This window comes from Vanessa cardui, chromosome 11 (assembly GCF_905220365.1).
Source record: "Vanessa cardui chromosome 11, ilVanCard2.1, whole genome shotgun sequence".
NCBI classification, from domain to species: Eukaryota; Metazoa; Arthropoda; class Insecta; order Lepidoptera; family Nymphalidae; genus Vanessa; species Vanessa cardui.
The window spans coordinates 2,972,757-2,985,239 of NC_061133.1; the positions used below are offsets into that span (position 1 = coordinate 2,972,757).

Genomic DNA, 12,483 nt, shown 5'->3' on the forward strand with positions numbered 1-12,483 from the left:
TTTTGTGCTAAACGGTGCTCGAAATCGACGTTTACCGTATTTCATATTCTTAAATTTAGGTTAGAAAATGTATATTCATTGTCACACAGATACATAGTATATTAAATGTAAATTTAATATAATCTTACCAAAAATATTGCACATGATTGCAACTTTGGTAAAATGAAAGTAATTGCTATAGTCGTGCAATTATCATTATATCATTACTGCCAGTTATAAATCTAATAATAATAAATCCAATACATTCATAACAACAGATTATATCATTAGTAACTCACTTGCCGTGCTACAAGTCCGATCGTAAACACGACAATAACAAATTGCACTTCATAACCTAAAAACAAAAACAAGTAATAATAAATCCAACATTGCGATATTGATCACAACATTCGTTAAGGTTCGAAAAAAGTCGTGTCACATTAGTCGTGATAATCATATGAGAGACACAAGTGACCTCAAATTAAGCGCATGCGTTGACAACGAAGACAAACAAACTACTCTCGGTTTCATCCTGTCGACGCCTACGAACGACTACTTAACGTAACAGTGTCGATTCATTTGTGTTACGTATTAATATCGTGGGAGCTCGATGCGTTTGACATCCGCTGTAACATTGACCCTGCCTTATATAAATAAATACATATTATTAGAAACGGCTTAAAAATAGTAACACATAACACGTATAAAAAAAGTAGGTAAAAGAAATACTCATCCATCACAATCAATGTCATAGAAAGTTAAGGTAGTAAATATTTCTGTATCGCTCTTTGCAAAAATCGCACGTTAAATATTCAAGAAGTATTATAATTTGACTCGCCTTGTATTAGTTATTTTAATAAGATTTCAAAAAGAAAGTGAATGCAAGATGATCTCTAAAGTGCAAGTTATTTAGACGTTGCCTCTTATTTTCGACCCGCGTAACCCACTTGAGCGGCTCATTTGATTAATACCGCTTCGAAATAAAGAAAAAAGCATCAGGGTTGCCATTTTTTATTTTCATTTATTTTAAATTTCATTCCAAATGTATAATGTCTTAATTAAACGATGTGACTAACGGATAAAAAACGTTATACAGTGTTACTTTCAAATTTATTTCTTTTTAGCATTTTTGTTGTAATTTTTAAAATAAATTAATAATTAAAAAATAAAAAATCTTATCAAATATAATATAAATTATATAAATAAAAAAAATATGCACTAATTCTCAGCTAAATTCATTTCCTCTCGACCAAAAGTAGATTTCCGAATTTTCACATACTTCCTTGTCATAAAATTTTAAACTACAGCCCAATCGCTATCAAATAAATCCCCACTAAATACTCACGTGAACTTTTCCATCCAAAACATCATTTTTCCGCTAATAATAAGATTACTATAACACCACAACATCATATAACGTCTTTAGGCCGGTAACATAAAAATAATCCAACAACTCGCATCGTTATCGCATGTATGTTTGTATTTATAAACAAACACTCCTTCACGTAAAATAAAATAACAGTCTGTATATATTCCAGTGCAAAAGAGCGAAGACATCCTCCCTTTAGGATGAGTTCTCCTTAACGAGAGTTTTGGAACAGTTCCATAAATCCAGTGTGAATGGACGCACTTGTAACTATTTTTCATCCAACTCGTTAATATATATATTCTTTCACTGTTTTCGTTTGCCGACACGTGATATTAAATAGAATTAAAAACAATAAAACTCACGGATACTGGCCCGTCTTTGAATACGCAGTCGATTCATAGGTACATGTTCTACCCACTGGGCAATATCCGATGTATTTGATATGAGTATAAAGTATTTAACAAATCATAATACAATGTTGGTAGCCCTGGCTTGTGAGTCTCTAAATCGCCTGATTCATCTATTCCGTTTCAAAGACATAATGCTCGTAATTAGGGGTGAAAGCACTATCATGTCACATCCGTCAGCGACATGACATTAGAGATTCAAATACAAATTATCATACGGCTATGGTTTCCTTTGTAATGAACAATTCGTGACTATTTATCATTTATCTTACGTACTTTATTTAATGAAAATCTTTTTTTCCATTGTCTAGAAATATAAGTCCTCATTTTTTTTAAATGGAGAATTTTATATTTGCGCAAGCTTTATTTTTATTTTTTTTATTTCAATACTTTATTGTACACCACAAATTAGCCTTATAGTAAATACACATAAAGAAAAGATGGTACAACAGGCGGTCTTATCGCTTTAAAGCGATTTCTTCCAGACAACCGAAACAACAACCGGTTTTAGTGTGTGAATTTATATATTAATGCAAATAAAATCTCTTTAAATAAAAATTATCAATTCCCCCAGTCCGATCACTTTTACATTTATGTTAATAATAAAGCGTACGGTATACGCAGATTTGCAGAAGTTCACGATACTTGAAATTCGTCAGTACACACAAACCGCCACTTACTGCTTCCCTACTTACGCTTTTAGACACGAAGCTATTACCGCGAGACCATTATCGTTCTGGCCCACATTGTTCGCTTTGAACTTAATTAAAAAATTGTCTCAGAATGTCAGTGTGTCCCGAAGATTGCGCAATAAATTTCAATCTCAAACACGTCGAGCCATTTAAAAATCTAGACACCGGTCCTTGCCTCGCCGTTATATAAATCATAATTCGAGTTACATTTTTAAATGAACCCTGATAGCGATGCATTCTCGATGCATTTCATATCGGCAAAATTTAATTACGATGCAATTTTTAATTAAATTATTGACGATTAACTTTTGACCGCAGCGTTGCTTGTGTATTCATGAGTAGTGTTAATATTTTTAATGGAAATAAGTCTACAAAGATTGTTTTTAAGTGGAAGAATTATTTGAACAAATATTCGTTCGAAAATCGTTTGGAAGTTAGGGAAGGTCAAACAATAACGCAGGACAGACAGATTCACTTCCCCATGTATAATATTAGTAAGGATTAAAAGCAATAATACGTTGAATTTGGCAACGTTTCAGTGCGGAACGCCAATCGCCATTGATGTGACTTTAAAACAATTCAGCCTCGTCCAACAACGAAACGGAATGTGATGGAAATATTCGCGGAGAATGATAATATTGGCTTTGATGTACCCAAGAAGTTTACTGTAATGTTGTGTATAAAAGTGTTGGCAAGAAAATTCATGATAAGCCTATCAACGTTTACAAGAAAATAATCTCGATTCATAACATTTTATTAATTCACATTGAAATATATATATGTCATATGTTAAAATTATTACTGAATTTTATAAATATACCATAAACAACCAATACGTCCGTTAAATGTTATTAAAGGATTTGATTACAAATCCTCTCCGTAGCGCTGTCGACGCTTGAAACGCACTTTTTCTCATGTTCGCTAATTTTACATTCACCTTGGTTTTATTTACGTCAGTTTTATAACTGCTGCAGTGCAAATATCGTGATAGTTTATGAAAGAGTGTTGAATTTCCCGGACCACTCAAACACACGACAGAAATAATAAGTTCAAATAGCTAGCCAAGCTGCTTAATTACCAACTTTTTATATATAGCAACAGCGCGTGACGTCTCTCTGTTGTAGTGATTATTGGTAGTGCAAATTTCTCTTAAAACGTAGGTTCTCACGATATGTTCCATGAGAGGTTGAGCACGAGATTAATGATAACGCAAAATATTTGTAAACACATGAAAGTAATGTTAACTGTGTTGTGTATATATGATTTACCTAAAAGGTGTACACCTCCGAACCCCTTTCTTAGAGTATTCAATGTCCTCTATCCAAAGGTTGTCTGGAAGAGATCGCTCTTTTAGCGATAAGACCGCCTTTCAGGGCCGTATTTAGGGGGGACAACCGGGGCAACTGCCCTGGGCCTCCACATGAAAGGTGGCCACAGTTTTCAGCAAGTTAACAAATACTGAGATACAGTCAAATTATAATAATGTTACTATTTAATAGTATAAAGTTACCAGTTAAACAATTCATAGCTTACTGATTGAAATAAAAAAAACTGATTAATTCATAATAATATAATTTTTAGGGTGTTTGTGGCCCCGGGGCCTCCACACCTTTAAATCCGACTCTGCCGCCTTTTGTACCGTGTTTTCTATTTTGTTGTGTTGCTTCTTGTATTTTTTTGTTTCGGTGTACAATAAAGTATATTTATCTTATCTGTGATTGTTACAGAGTCCCGGCGCTGTCAGCGGCAACGCGACCGGCGCGGAGAGCGGCTCCCGCGACACGCTCGACGTCCGCTACTCCCTGGCCGCCCTCGCCGACGACTACACGAAGCGCAAGCATGTCGTGCGCGTCACTACCGCCGCGGGCGCAGAGCTACTGCTGCAGGTACTGTATCTTATTTTCTGACTTTTTTTCTTCTGACAAAAACACGTAGTTTTGCTTCAGTTTCAAAGATTCACCGCAAAATTATAAGAATTGATAATAATAAAAAAGTGAGCTACAAAACTTCTTTTTACTTTTTTGAGTAAAAAAATTTATATTTCACTATTCACAGTTCTTAAATTCTCCTTTTTTTTTAGTTGTATTGATTTTTAAGATATATGTACTTCCATAAAGACGAACGATCATCTCGTCCAAAATAACGAAAACATTACTGCAAATAGTCGATACCCAATTTTAAATGAAAAACATCTGCTTTTTAGGCGGAAGGTGCTGCAGATGCTCAGCGCTGGTTGGCGGCTCTCAGAAGGCATTCAGCTGAGCCACCGCCGGGCGAGCCAGCGACCGCACTTCCGCCAGCGCCCGCTTCCGCGCCCCCCACCGCCACCACTGCACCCGCCACCGCAGAGTGCCCCTCGCCACTGCCACCGCAACGCACGAAAAAGATCGGCAGGAACAGGTCGCCTACCGGTAAGACGTCCGAAAATATTTTTTATTTTGTTTCATTAATTTCTTAACGCGATTATATAGTCACCGAAACAACCCTAAAGAAATATTAAAATCTTAAGTAGCATTTATTACATTCAGGCTTTTCCCGTGATTATAACTATGAAAACCTAATATAATACGATGTCAGAAATCAAATAAAAAAATTGTGTTTCAGGTCCCCCGACACCAACTCTCCCGTCGTCTCCTAAGAACAAGACGTGGAAGGGTCGCGTGGCGAAGCAGCTGCGACGCATGCACGGCGGCACGGGCAACGCGGCGCCCGCCGTCGTGGGCTGGCTCGGCGCTCCCCTTGAGCGATGTCCCGCTGATCCAGAAAGTCCCTCTGTGCCCAAAGCTGTCACGCTGCCCGCTCAGGCTGTCGAGGTATTTATAATCTAGCCGTACAAGTCAATTTATATTTAAACTAAATGATTCTTTGATTCTTTTCAATAATGTCAAATCATTTTTTCAAGAGTGTAAAGTCTTTATTTTATGATTTTCTTCAAAAGTAAAGTAAAGTAAAGTAACAGCCTGTAAATTTCCCACTGCTGAGATAAGGCCTCCTCTTCCATTAAGGAGAGGGTTTGGAACATATTCCACCACGCTGTTCGAATGCGGGTTGGTGGAATGCACATGTGGCAGAATTTCGACGAAATTAGACACATGCAGGTTTCCTCACGATGTTTTCCTTCACCGCCGAGCACGAGATGAATTATAAACACAATTAAGCACATATATATAGTGGTGCTTGCCTGGGTTTGAACCCGCAATCATCGGTTAAGACGTACGCGTTCTAACCACTGGGCCATCACAGCTTTTCTTCAAGCTGATCACTAATTGAATATTACAAATCTTCAGTTGAAGACTAAACAGAATAGAGTGTGTGTGCATCAGCTATATACAGTTATATACGTTCGTGATTCGCAGGCGTACGGGCTCCGCACAGTGGGCGTGTACCGCGTGCCCGGCAACGCGGCGGGCGTGGCGGCGCTGGCGGCGGCGCTGGACCGCGGGGAGCCGCCGCCCGCCGGCGACGCGCGCTGGGCCGACGTGCACGTGGCCTCCAGCCTGCTCAAGGCCTACCTGCGCCGCCTGCCCGACCCCATCCTCACCAAGCATCTCTACCCCGCTTTCATCGGTCTGTATCAGATAACAATAGCTGTGCGCTGTTCATATCGTTCATATATGACAGGATGTACTAACGCATTGCGAATATTTTGATTATAGCGGCCGATCGTTCGCCGGAAAGAGCGCGCGAACTACGCCGTCTCGTTCACTCTCTTCCCCCGGCTCACTACGAAACACTGAAGTACCTGATTCAACATTTGCGCAAAGTAGTCGCACATTCTGCTTTTAACAAGATGGAGGCAAGAAACTTAGCCATCGTGTTCGGTCCAACGCTGGTACGGGCGGCCAGCGACGACATGCTCGCCATGGTCAACGACATGTCCAGCCAATGTCGCATCATCGAGTCCTTCCTGACACACGTGAGTCCAAAAGAATTACACTTAGTAACAATTACGTGGACGCTGGATATTTTATATATATTCAGTTATTCTTTTCTGCCATAATTCTCTGAAGCCACCGTTCATCGAGCCACTCCCATTTTTACGTGTATAACATACCTTACAGTACGACTGGTACTTTGAGGAAGAGGAGGGCTCACCACCCGCGGAGCCGCCGCCTGCCGCCGACCAACTGTCGCCCGCACCCGCACCCTCGCGCGACCTGCTCATACACAACGTCAAGAAGATTGAAGGTACACCTCACTAACTTTGGCTAACATATCTTTTTACGTTCTGATTTTTTTCCAAAAGCGTAGATATTCTTTCAAAAACCTCTTTAAAACGACGCTCGCTTCTCTGTCGGCAGGCAAAGACGTGTCGACTCGCGACATCGTGTCCTCGATAATATCGGCGGCCAACCGCAAGATGCAGCGCAAGCCGCGCAAGAGCGACAAGAAGTGGGAGGACAAGCCGCGCTCGCCCGGCGCGTCCCCGCCGCGCTCGCCGCTCGCGTCGCCGCCCGCCGCGCACTACGACGCCCTGCCGCACTTCCTGCACGAGCCCGACAAGTGAGTGCCAACTCCATCTACACTAATATTATAAAGAGGAAAACTTTGTTTGTTTGGTTGTAATGAATAGGCTCAAAAACTACTGGACCGATTTTAAAAATTCTTTCACCATTCGAAAGCTAAATTAATCCCGCATAACATAGGCTAAATTTTATTTTGAAAAAAAAAAAATAGGGTTCCGTAAGATATTTTGGGTTTTTCGGACAAAAAAGGAAAAAATCTACCAAAAAAGTTGATTTTTTCCGTATGATGCCTAAACTATAAAAGATAGAACTATAAAATGTTCTAACTCTGGTCCTTAGAGGGCATAATGGCCTCCGACCCTAAGAACCACATCAGATTCGTGGCTGATGTTGGTCTGGCTGAGGTGTTGTGATCACGAATTTGAGGTTTATTACAATAGATCCAAGCGCCGGTTGCAGTAATTCTTCAAATGTGACCGTGCCTTAGCAGTAGGGATATTAGAAGACTGATTATGAACCGTTATCTACGCGGGCGAAGCCGCGGGCGACCGCTAGTTATATATATAATCGCCGTTGTGTATATTTTATTTGATCTTTTTGCGTTTTTTAGAACCGACATGGAGACGCTCGGACGTGGGCGGCAAGAGATCTCGCGACACGCGCACGCGCTGAATAACTTCTCCATCGATGGTAAATATTTTGGTTTATTTATCAATTTTACCATGACTTAGAAAATACAATTTTTCCTATTCAATAAACGACTGTGCTCAATATTGCTCATTTGTGTAAAGGTTTATATTATTTGCTCTATTAGGTGTCCGGTACTGACTTCAGAGAGTAGATACAGCAATCCCTTTCTTTTGTCCACATTAAAGGTATAGGAATGTGAGCGTGCGTGTTGCAAGTGTGTGCGTTTACGCGGACGACTCTGTTAATCCTGGCCATCTACGTTCACTCTTAATTCTCGACGACGGAAAGTTTTGTACTATTTTAAATTAATAAAAGAGTGAACGTAGACGACACCGATTCTCATAAATAACTAACTAATGCTTCAAACAGCGGCTGCTGACAGCACGGCTTGCGACGCTCGTGCGATCCCATCACCGCATCTCTCTGTACATATATACTCACGTCATCCATTCATGTTCGTACATCACCCGACAACAGAGCGACCTAATCCTAACCCGCTTCCTTAATAGACACCAGACATCCGCAGCGACCGAAACTAATCACCGATCTTGTTATAGGAACCGGAGACTTGGTGTCCTCTCTCACGAGCACGTTCGACCAGAAACTGCGCACCCTGAACAACTCGTCGCCGCTCGACGACGGCAGCATCCCCTACGCGGACGAGTGCCAGGACGACCACGAGGAGGGCAAGTCCAGCGGCAGCTCGCCCTCCGACGCGGGCTCCGTGCGCGGCGCGTCGCCCGTGCGCGCGCGCGCCGACCAGCTCAAGGCGGCCTGGCTGCGCTCCGCCTCCTCCTCCTCCGACGAGCCCGACGCGCGCGCCTGGCCGCCGCCGCGCCCGCGCGCCGCGCCGCCCGCCACGCCGCCCGCCACGCCGCCCGCCACGCCGCCCGCCACGCCGCCGCGCACCGACGACGACTCCGAGAAGGAGAACTGCGGCGCGCCCAGGAAGGGCCTGCACGACGACGAGAAGGACGTCGACACGCGCTCGCAGAACTCCAGCGACGCGCTGCCCGACAACGACAAGGGCATCGAGCGCGCGCTCTACCCGAACTACCCCGCGCCGCGCGCCGCCGCCCCGGACTGCGCCAAGCGCGCCGGCGACGACGCCGAGCCCGGCGCCGGCGACGCCGACCGCGCCAAGCTCAAGCGCTCCGAGTCGCTCAACCGGGACCGCGAGCGCAGCGAGGCGCGCGTGCTGCGCTCCGAGAGCCTCAACTGCCGCGCCGAGCGCCCGCAGCGCTCCGAGTCGCTGAGCAAGGGCGAGCGCCCGAGCAAGCTGGAGAAGGGCGAGTGGAACGTGGTGCGGCGCCGCGAGGCCGGCGCGTGGCGCTCCACCAAGCTCAAGCGCAAGAACGGCATGCCCGAGCGCGGCATCAAGCGGCGCCACACGGTGGGCGGCACCAAGGACTTCGACAAGGACGGCTGGGCGGCGCGCCACACGCGCACGTCGTCGCCCGACCTGTCGGCCGGCGCGTGGCGCGCGTGGGCGCCGCTCGTGCCGCCGCCGCGCCCGCCGCTCGAGTCGCACGTGTGAGCGTCGCCGTGCACGCCGTGAGAGAGGCTATTATGGATTCGATTCATTTGACTGAATAGATTAAGTCACAAATTTCTAAATATAAAGTATTGATCAAAATAAAACTAATAATACTCAGAATCCCCGTAACGTGTCGTGTTCGTGTCACGCATTTACAATGTCCACGTGAATTGATCGACGGCGAAGTAACGAAATTTTAGATATTAACGTGTAGTATAATGATACAAAGCGAAAGTGATTCGTCTGCAATTTTATTGATTGAATAGTGCAATACACATATATTATATTGACAAGAAGAAAGTATACGTAGGTGTTACACGATTGATTAGTGGAAGCGATAATGAACCTAGCTCACTAAATAATGCCAAAGAATGATAAAAAGGTTTCTATTGAGGAAATAGTTACGCAAAATGTATGACGACGAAGACTAGATTCAGATATCAGTAAGTGAAGAGTTTTCTGCTATTAGATGTAAATAAATACAATGAAATATTATCATGAAACTGGACATATTTTCCGTAGTTGTAAAGTTTCGTACAATAGCGTACGCTTTCATGATAGTCCACTGATCTACAACCATTCTGTAGAATGACTCCTTCGGTAGGTATTGAACTACTTTTAATGGAGTTGCTGTGGGACTGAAAATGACTTAAAGTGCAAAATAAACAGCATAATATAATTAAAAATAAGTGCTACTAGAATGTAATGAATATGAGAATTATTTAGGTGCGCCCGAGGGCTTAAATAATTATAATAATTAAGATAAGTGATAAGTACCAGACAAAAGGTATGACCAGAACACTATAACACCACTTTAATGAACTAAGGACTGTTTGTATAAGATTTAATGTAGGTACTCTTTGGAGTTTCAAACTTAGAAATGATATATCTTATGGTATTATTAAAATGTAAAACATACATGCATTACATCACCTACTTGCCTTCGCATCCGAGCGATAAAATGTTTAAGCACAATTTTCAATGAATAGTAGATATTTTATGAATTTAAAGTTACCAGCTAGTGGTTCATTTGGCAAGAGTTACAGTAATCATTTCTAGCTATTATATAATGACATGTATATTTCATCGCCTTCAATTATAAATTATCAAAGGCGACTTATATTAGTTTATATTGTAAATAATGATGCTATGAGTTTAAACATGACTATATACAAGCTATCCCTAGCGTAGTGACGAGCGAGTATCGAAGGTAACAACTGCAGTGATAACGATAAAAGTGATCCCTTAAGCTTTGTAAAAATTGTACATTTCTTTTAACCTTAATTTATATTAAATTTGTTATCGTAGCTTTGTTGAATGCAATTATTTTTTATTGTTTTGTTTATCAAAGAAAAGTATTTTTAGGCTAAATTCAATTGTTATTTATTTACGAAAGATGTAAAACGTGATTCGGCACTTTCTTATATAAAAAAAATAAGATTAGTTTTGTAAATATTTTCTGTAAAATGATATTTTAGACTTTCGTTCATTATTTTTAAAGAAAATTTTAATACCATCTTTATGTTAAGACGATCTCAAGTTTGTTGAATGTTTGCAAAGCGTTCCTTTTAAAGTTTTATTTGTAAATATATCATTAACTGTAGGAACAGTGAATTTACTAATTTTACATCATACGTAGTAGTAGAGGATAGTCGACGGCGAGCGAGCTTCGGTGCCACACAACGTCCGCAGAGGACGCGCTCGCTGTCAGTTTACAAGTGATCTGTATTCAAAGTAACCTATTCATGCTCTTCGTGTAATCCGCTATCAAATTCAATTAGCACACTATTAAAGACATTTTGCAAATGTGGTTCAAACCAGATTTACATTATTTGTCATTGTGTATATTTTGGAGAAATGAAAATAAAATATTAAATGAATTTATAAAATGTGTATGATTTCTGCTTCGTTAACCCTTTCAGCTGACGTGATAAATAAATTCGATTTGTTACTAAGTACCACGTTCTAGAGAAAATTTACAATTGAATATAAACCAATAAAATAAAAACACATAATTTAAAAGTTTAAATATTAAATTTTTCCTAATTTCCTTTTCTTTGTTAATATCAAGCTTCGATTTGAATGGAATTAGCAATCTATAAAAAATTGTGACCAAATGAGTCCAATATTATCTACAACTTATGTCAATAAAATCAAAATGTATTCCCGTATATATTTTAGTGCGTACTTCAGCATGTGAAGTAAGTAAAACTTAAGAAACTTAAATAAACAATTAATTAAACTTATATTTACGCCTACATATTAATTTTTAATAAGTTAATACTTGTCTAATAGGTAATAATTTGTTTTAACGAAACCTAGTATGAGCAGAATATATTATATATTTGTAGATTATGAAAAAACAATGCAAATCCTGCTTGGTAGTAAATATTAGACTCTAGATTTATGCCATTAATTAAAATACTCAACTTATCTTCAGTACTTAAAAATACGTACACAGGTAACACATATTGTACAGTCAGCGTCAAATAAATAGAGACGCTCAGGGTATTCAAATAAATAAACGCAACCAAAAAGTCAATAGCATCGGTACACACAAAGTTTCCTTATTGTTGTCAACAATAGACTCGCTCAAAAGGTCGACACGAATAAAATGTCATATAGATCGTCTCAGTCAAACCGCCACTTATTTGACGCTGACTGTACAGATGTATTTAGATATTGATTTATTATCTTTCAAAAACTTATGAAGCAACTGTTACGAGAGTAACGTTAGCCTTAGCTTAACCTTCAATACGATGTTATGACATTTGATTCTATATCATAATTTATATCACATTCCTATTGCATATTATTAATATAGCAGGGGCTATTGAATTTGCTTTATTATATACAATTATTATTTTAATTAATTGATCAATAATTTGTAAAACTGTAATTAATATTATTTTATATGGCATAGCATTTAATACTGGCATGTAACACTATTTCTTATTTTAAATATGATTGAGCTGTCATTACAAACAATGGGACGATAGCGTGGCATTCTAACAAATGATAGAGAGATTGAAGAATCATTGTAAAACGAAAATATTATTTTTTCCATCCCGAACTACTGAAATTACACAACATATTATTTAGTCTTTATCTCTTTTAAAATCAATTAAAGTGTCAACTAGAGTGCAATGACTTGATACCACTACCAGTAACTTCGACAATATGGATTTCAATATTAATAAAAAAATAGTAATGGGTTCAAAATAAAACACATATTTTATTTTTGCTATATATTACATCAATTCACGTACATCGATACAACATTTTAGACAGAATCAAAAATAGGTATTTTTGTAACAGTTATTTACCAAAGCTGATTCTAAAA

General features: G+C 40.0%; 1 protein-coding gene across 10 annotated transcripts in view; it reads left to right on the forward strand.

Annotated features, from left to right (window-relative positions):
* LOC124533471 (rho GTPase-activating protein 21-B) overlaps positions 1 to 11,024 on the forward strand; it is a 318,636-nt gene extending 307,612 nt beyond the window's left edge. For 9 of the 10 annotated variants that reach the window (XM_047108770.1, XM_047108765.1, XM_047108766.1 and 6 more), the window contains 9 exons: positions 4,175 to 4,333; positions 4,651 to 4,858; positions 5,052 to 5,260; positions 5,804 to 6,014; positions 6,104 to 6,363; positions 6,509 to 6,635; positions 6,749 to 6,950; positions 7,524 to 7,603; positions 8,161 to 11,024. In XM_047108770.1, the coding sequence (XP_046964726.1) occupies positions 4,175 to 4,333; positions 4,651 to 4,858; positions 5,052 to 5,260; positions 5,804 to 6,014; positions 6,104 to 6,363; positions 6,509 to 6,635; positions 6,749 to 6,950; positions 7,524 to 7,603; positions 8,161 to 9,140 (2,436 nt within the window). In that variant the 3' untranslated portion in view covers positions 9,141 to 11,024. Of the gene's footprint in view, positions 1 to 4,174; positions 4,334 to 4,650; positions 4,859 to 5,051; positions 5,261 to 5,803; positions 6,015 to 6,103; positions 6,364 to 6,508; positions 6,636 to 6,748; positions 6,951 to 7,523; positions 7,604 to 7,727; positions 7,789 to 8,160 lie in introns of all 10 variants that reach the window. The other variant, XM_047108775.1, reaches the window with a different exon arrangement.
* Positions 11,025 to 12,483: the final 1,459 nt, after the last annotated feature.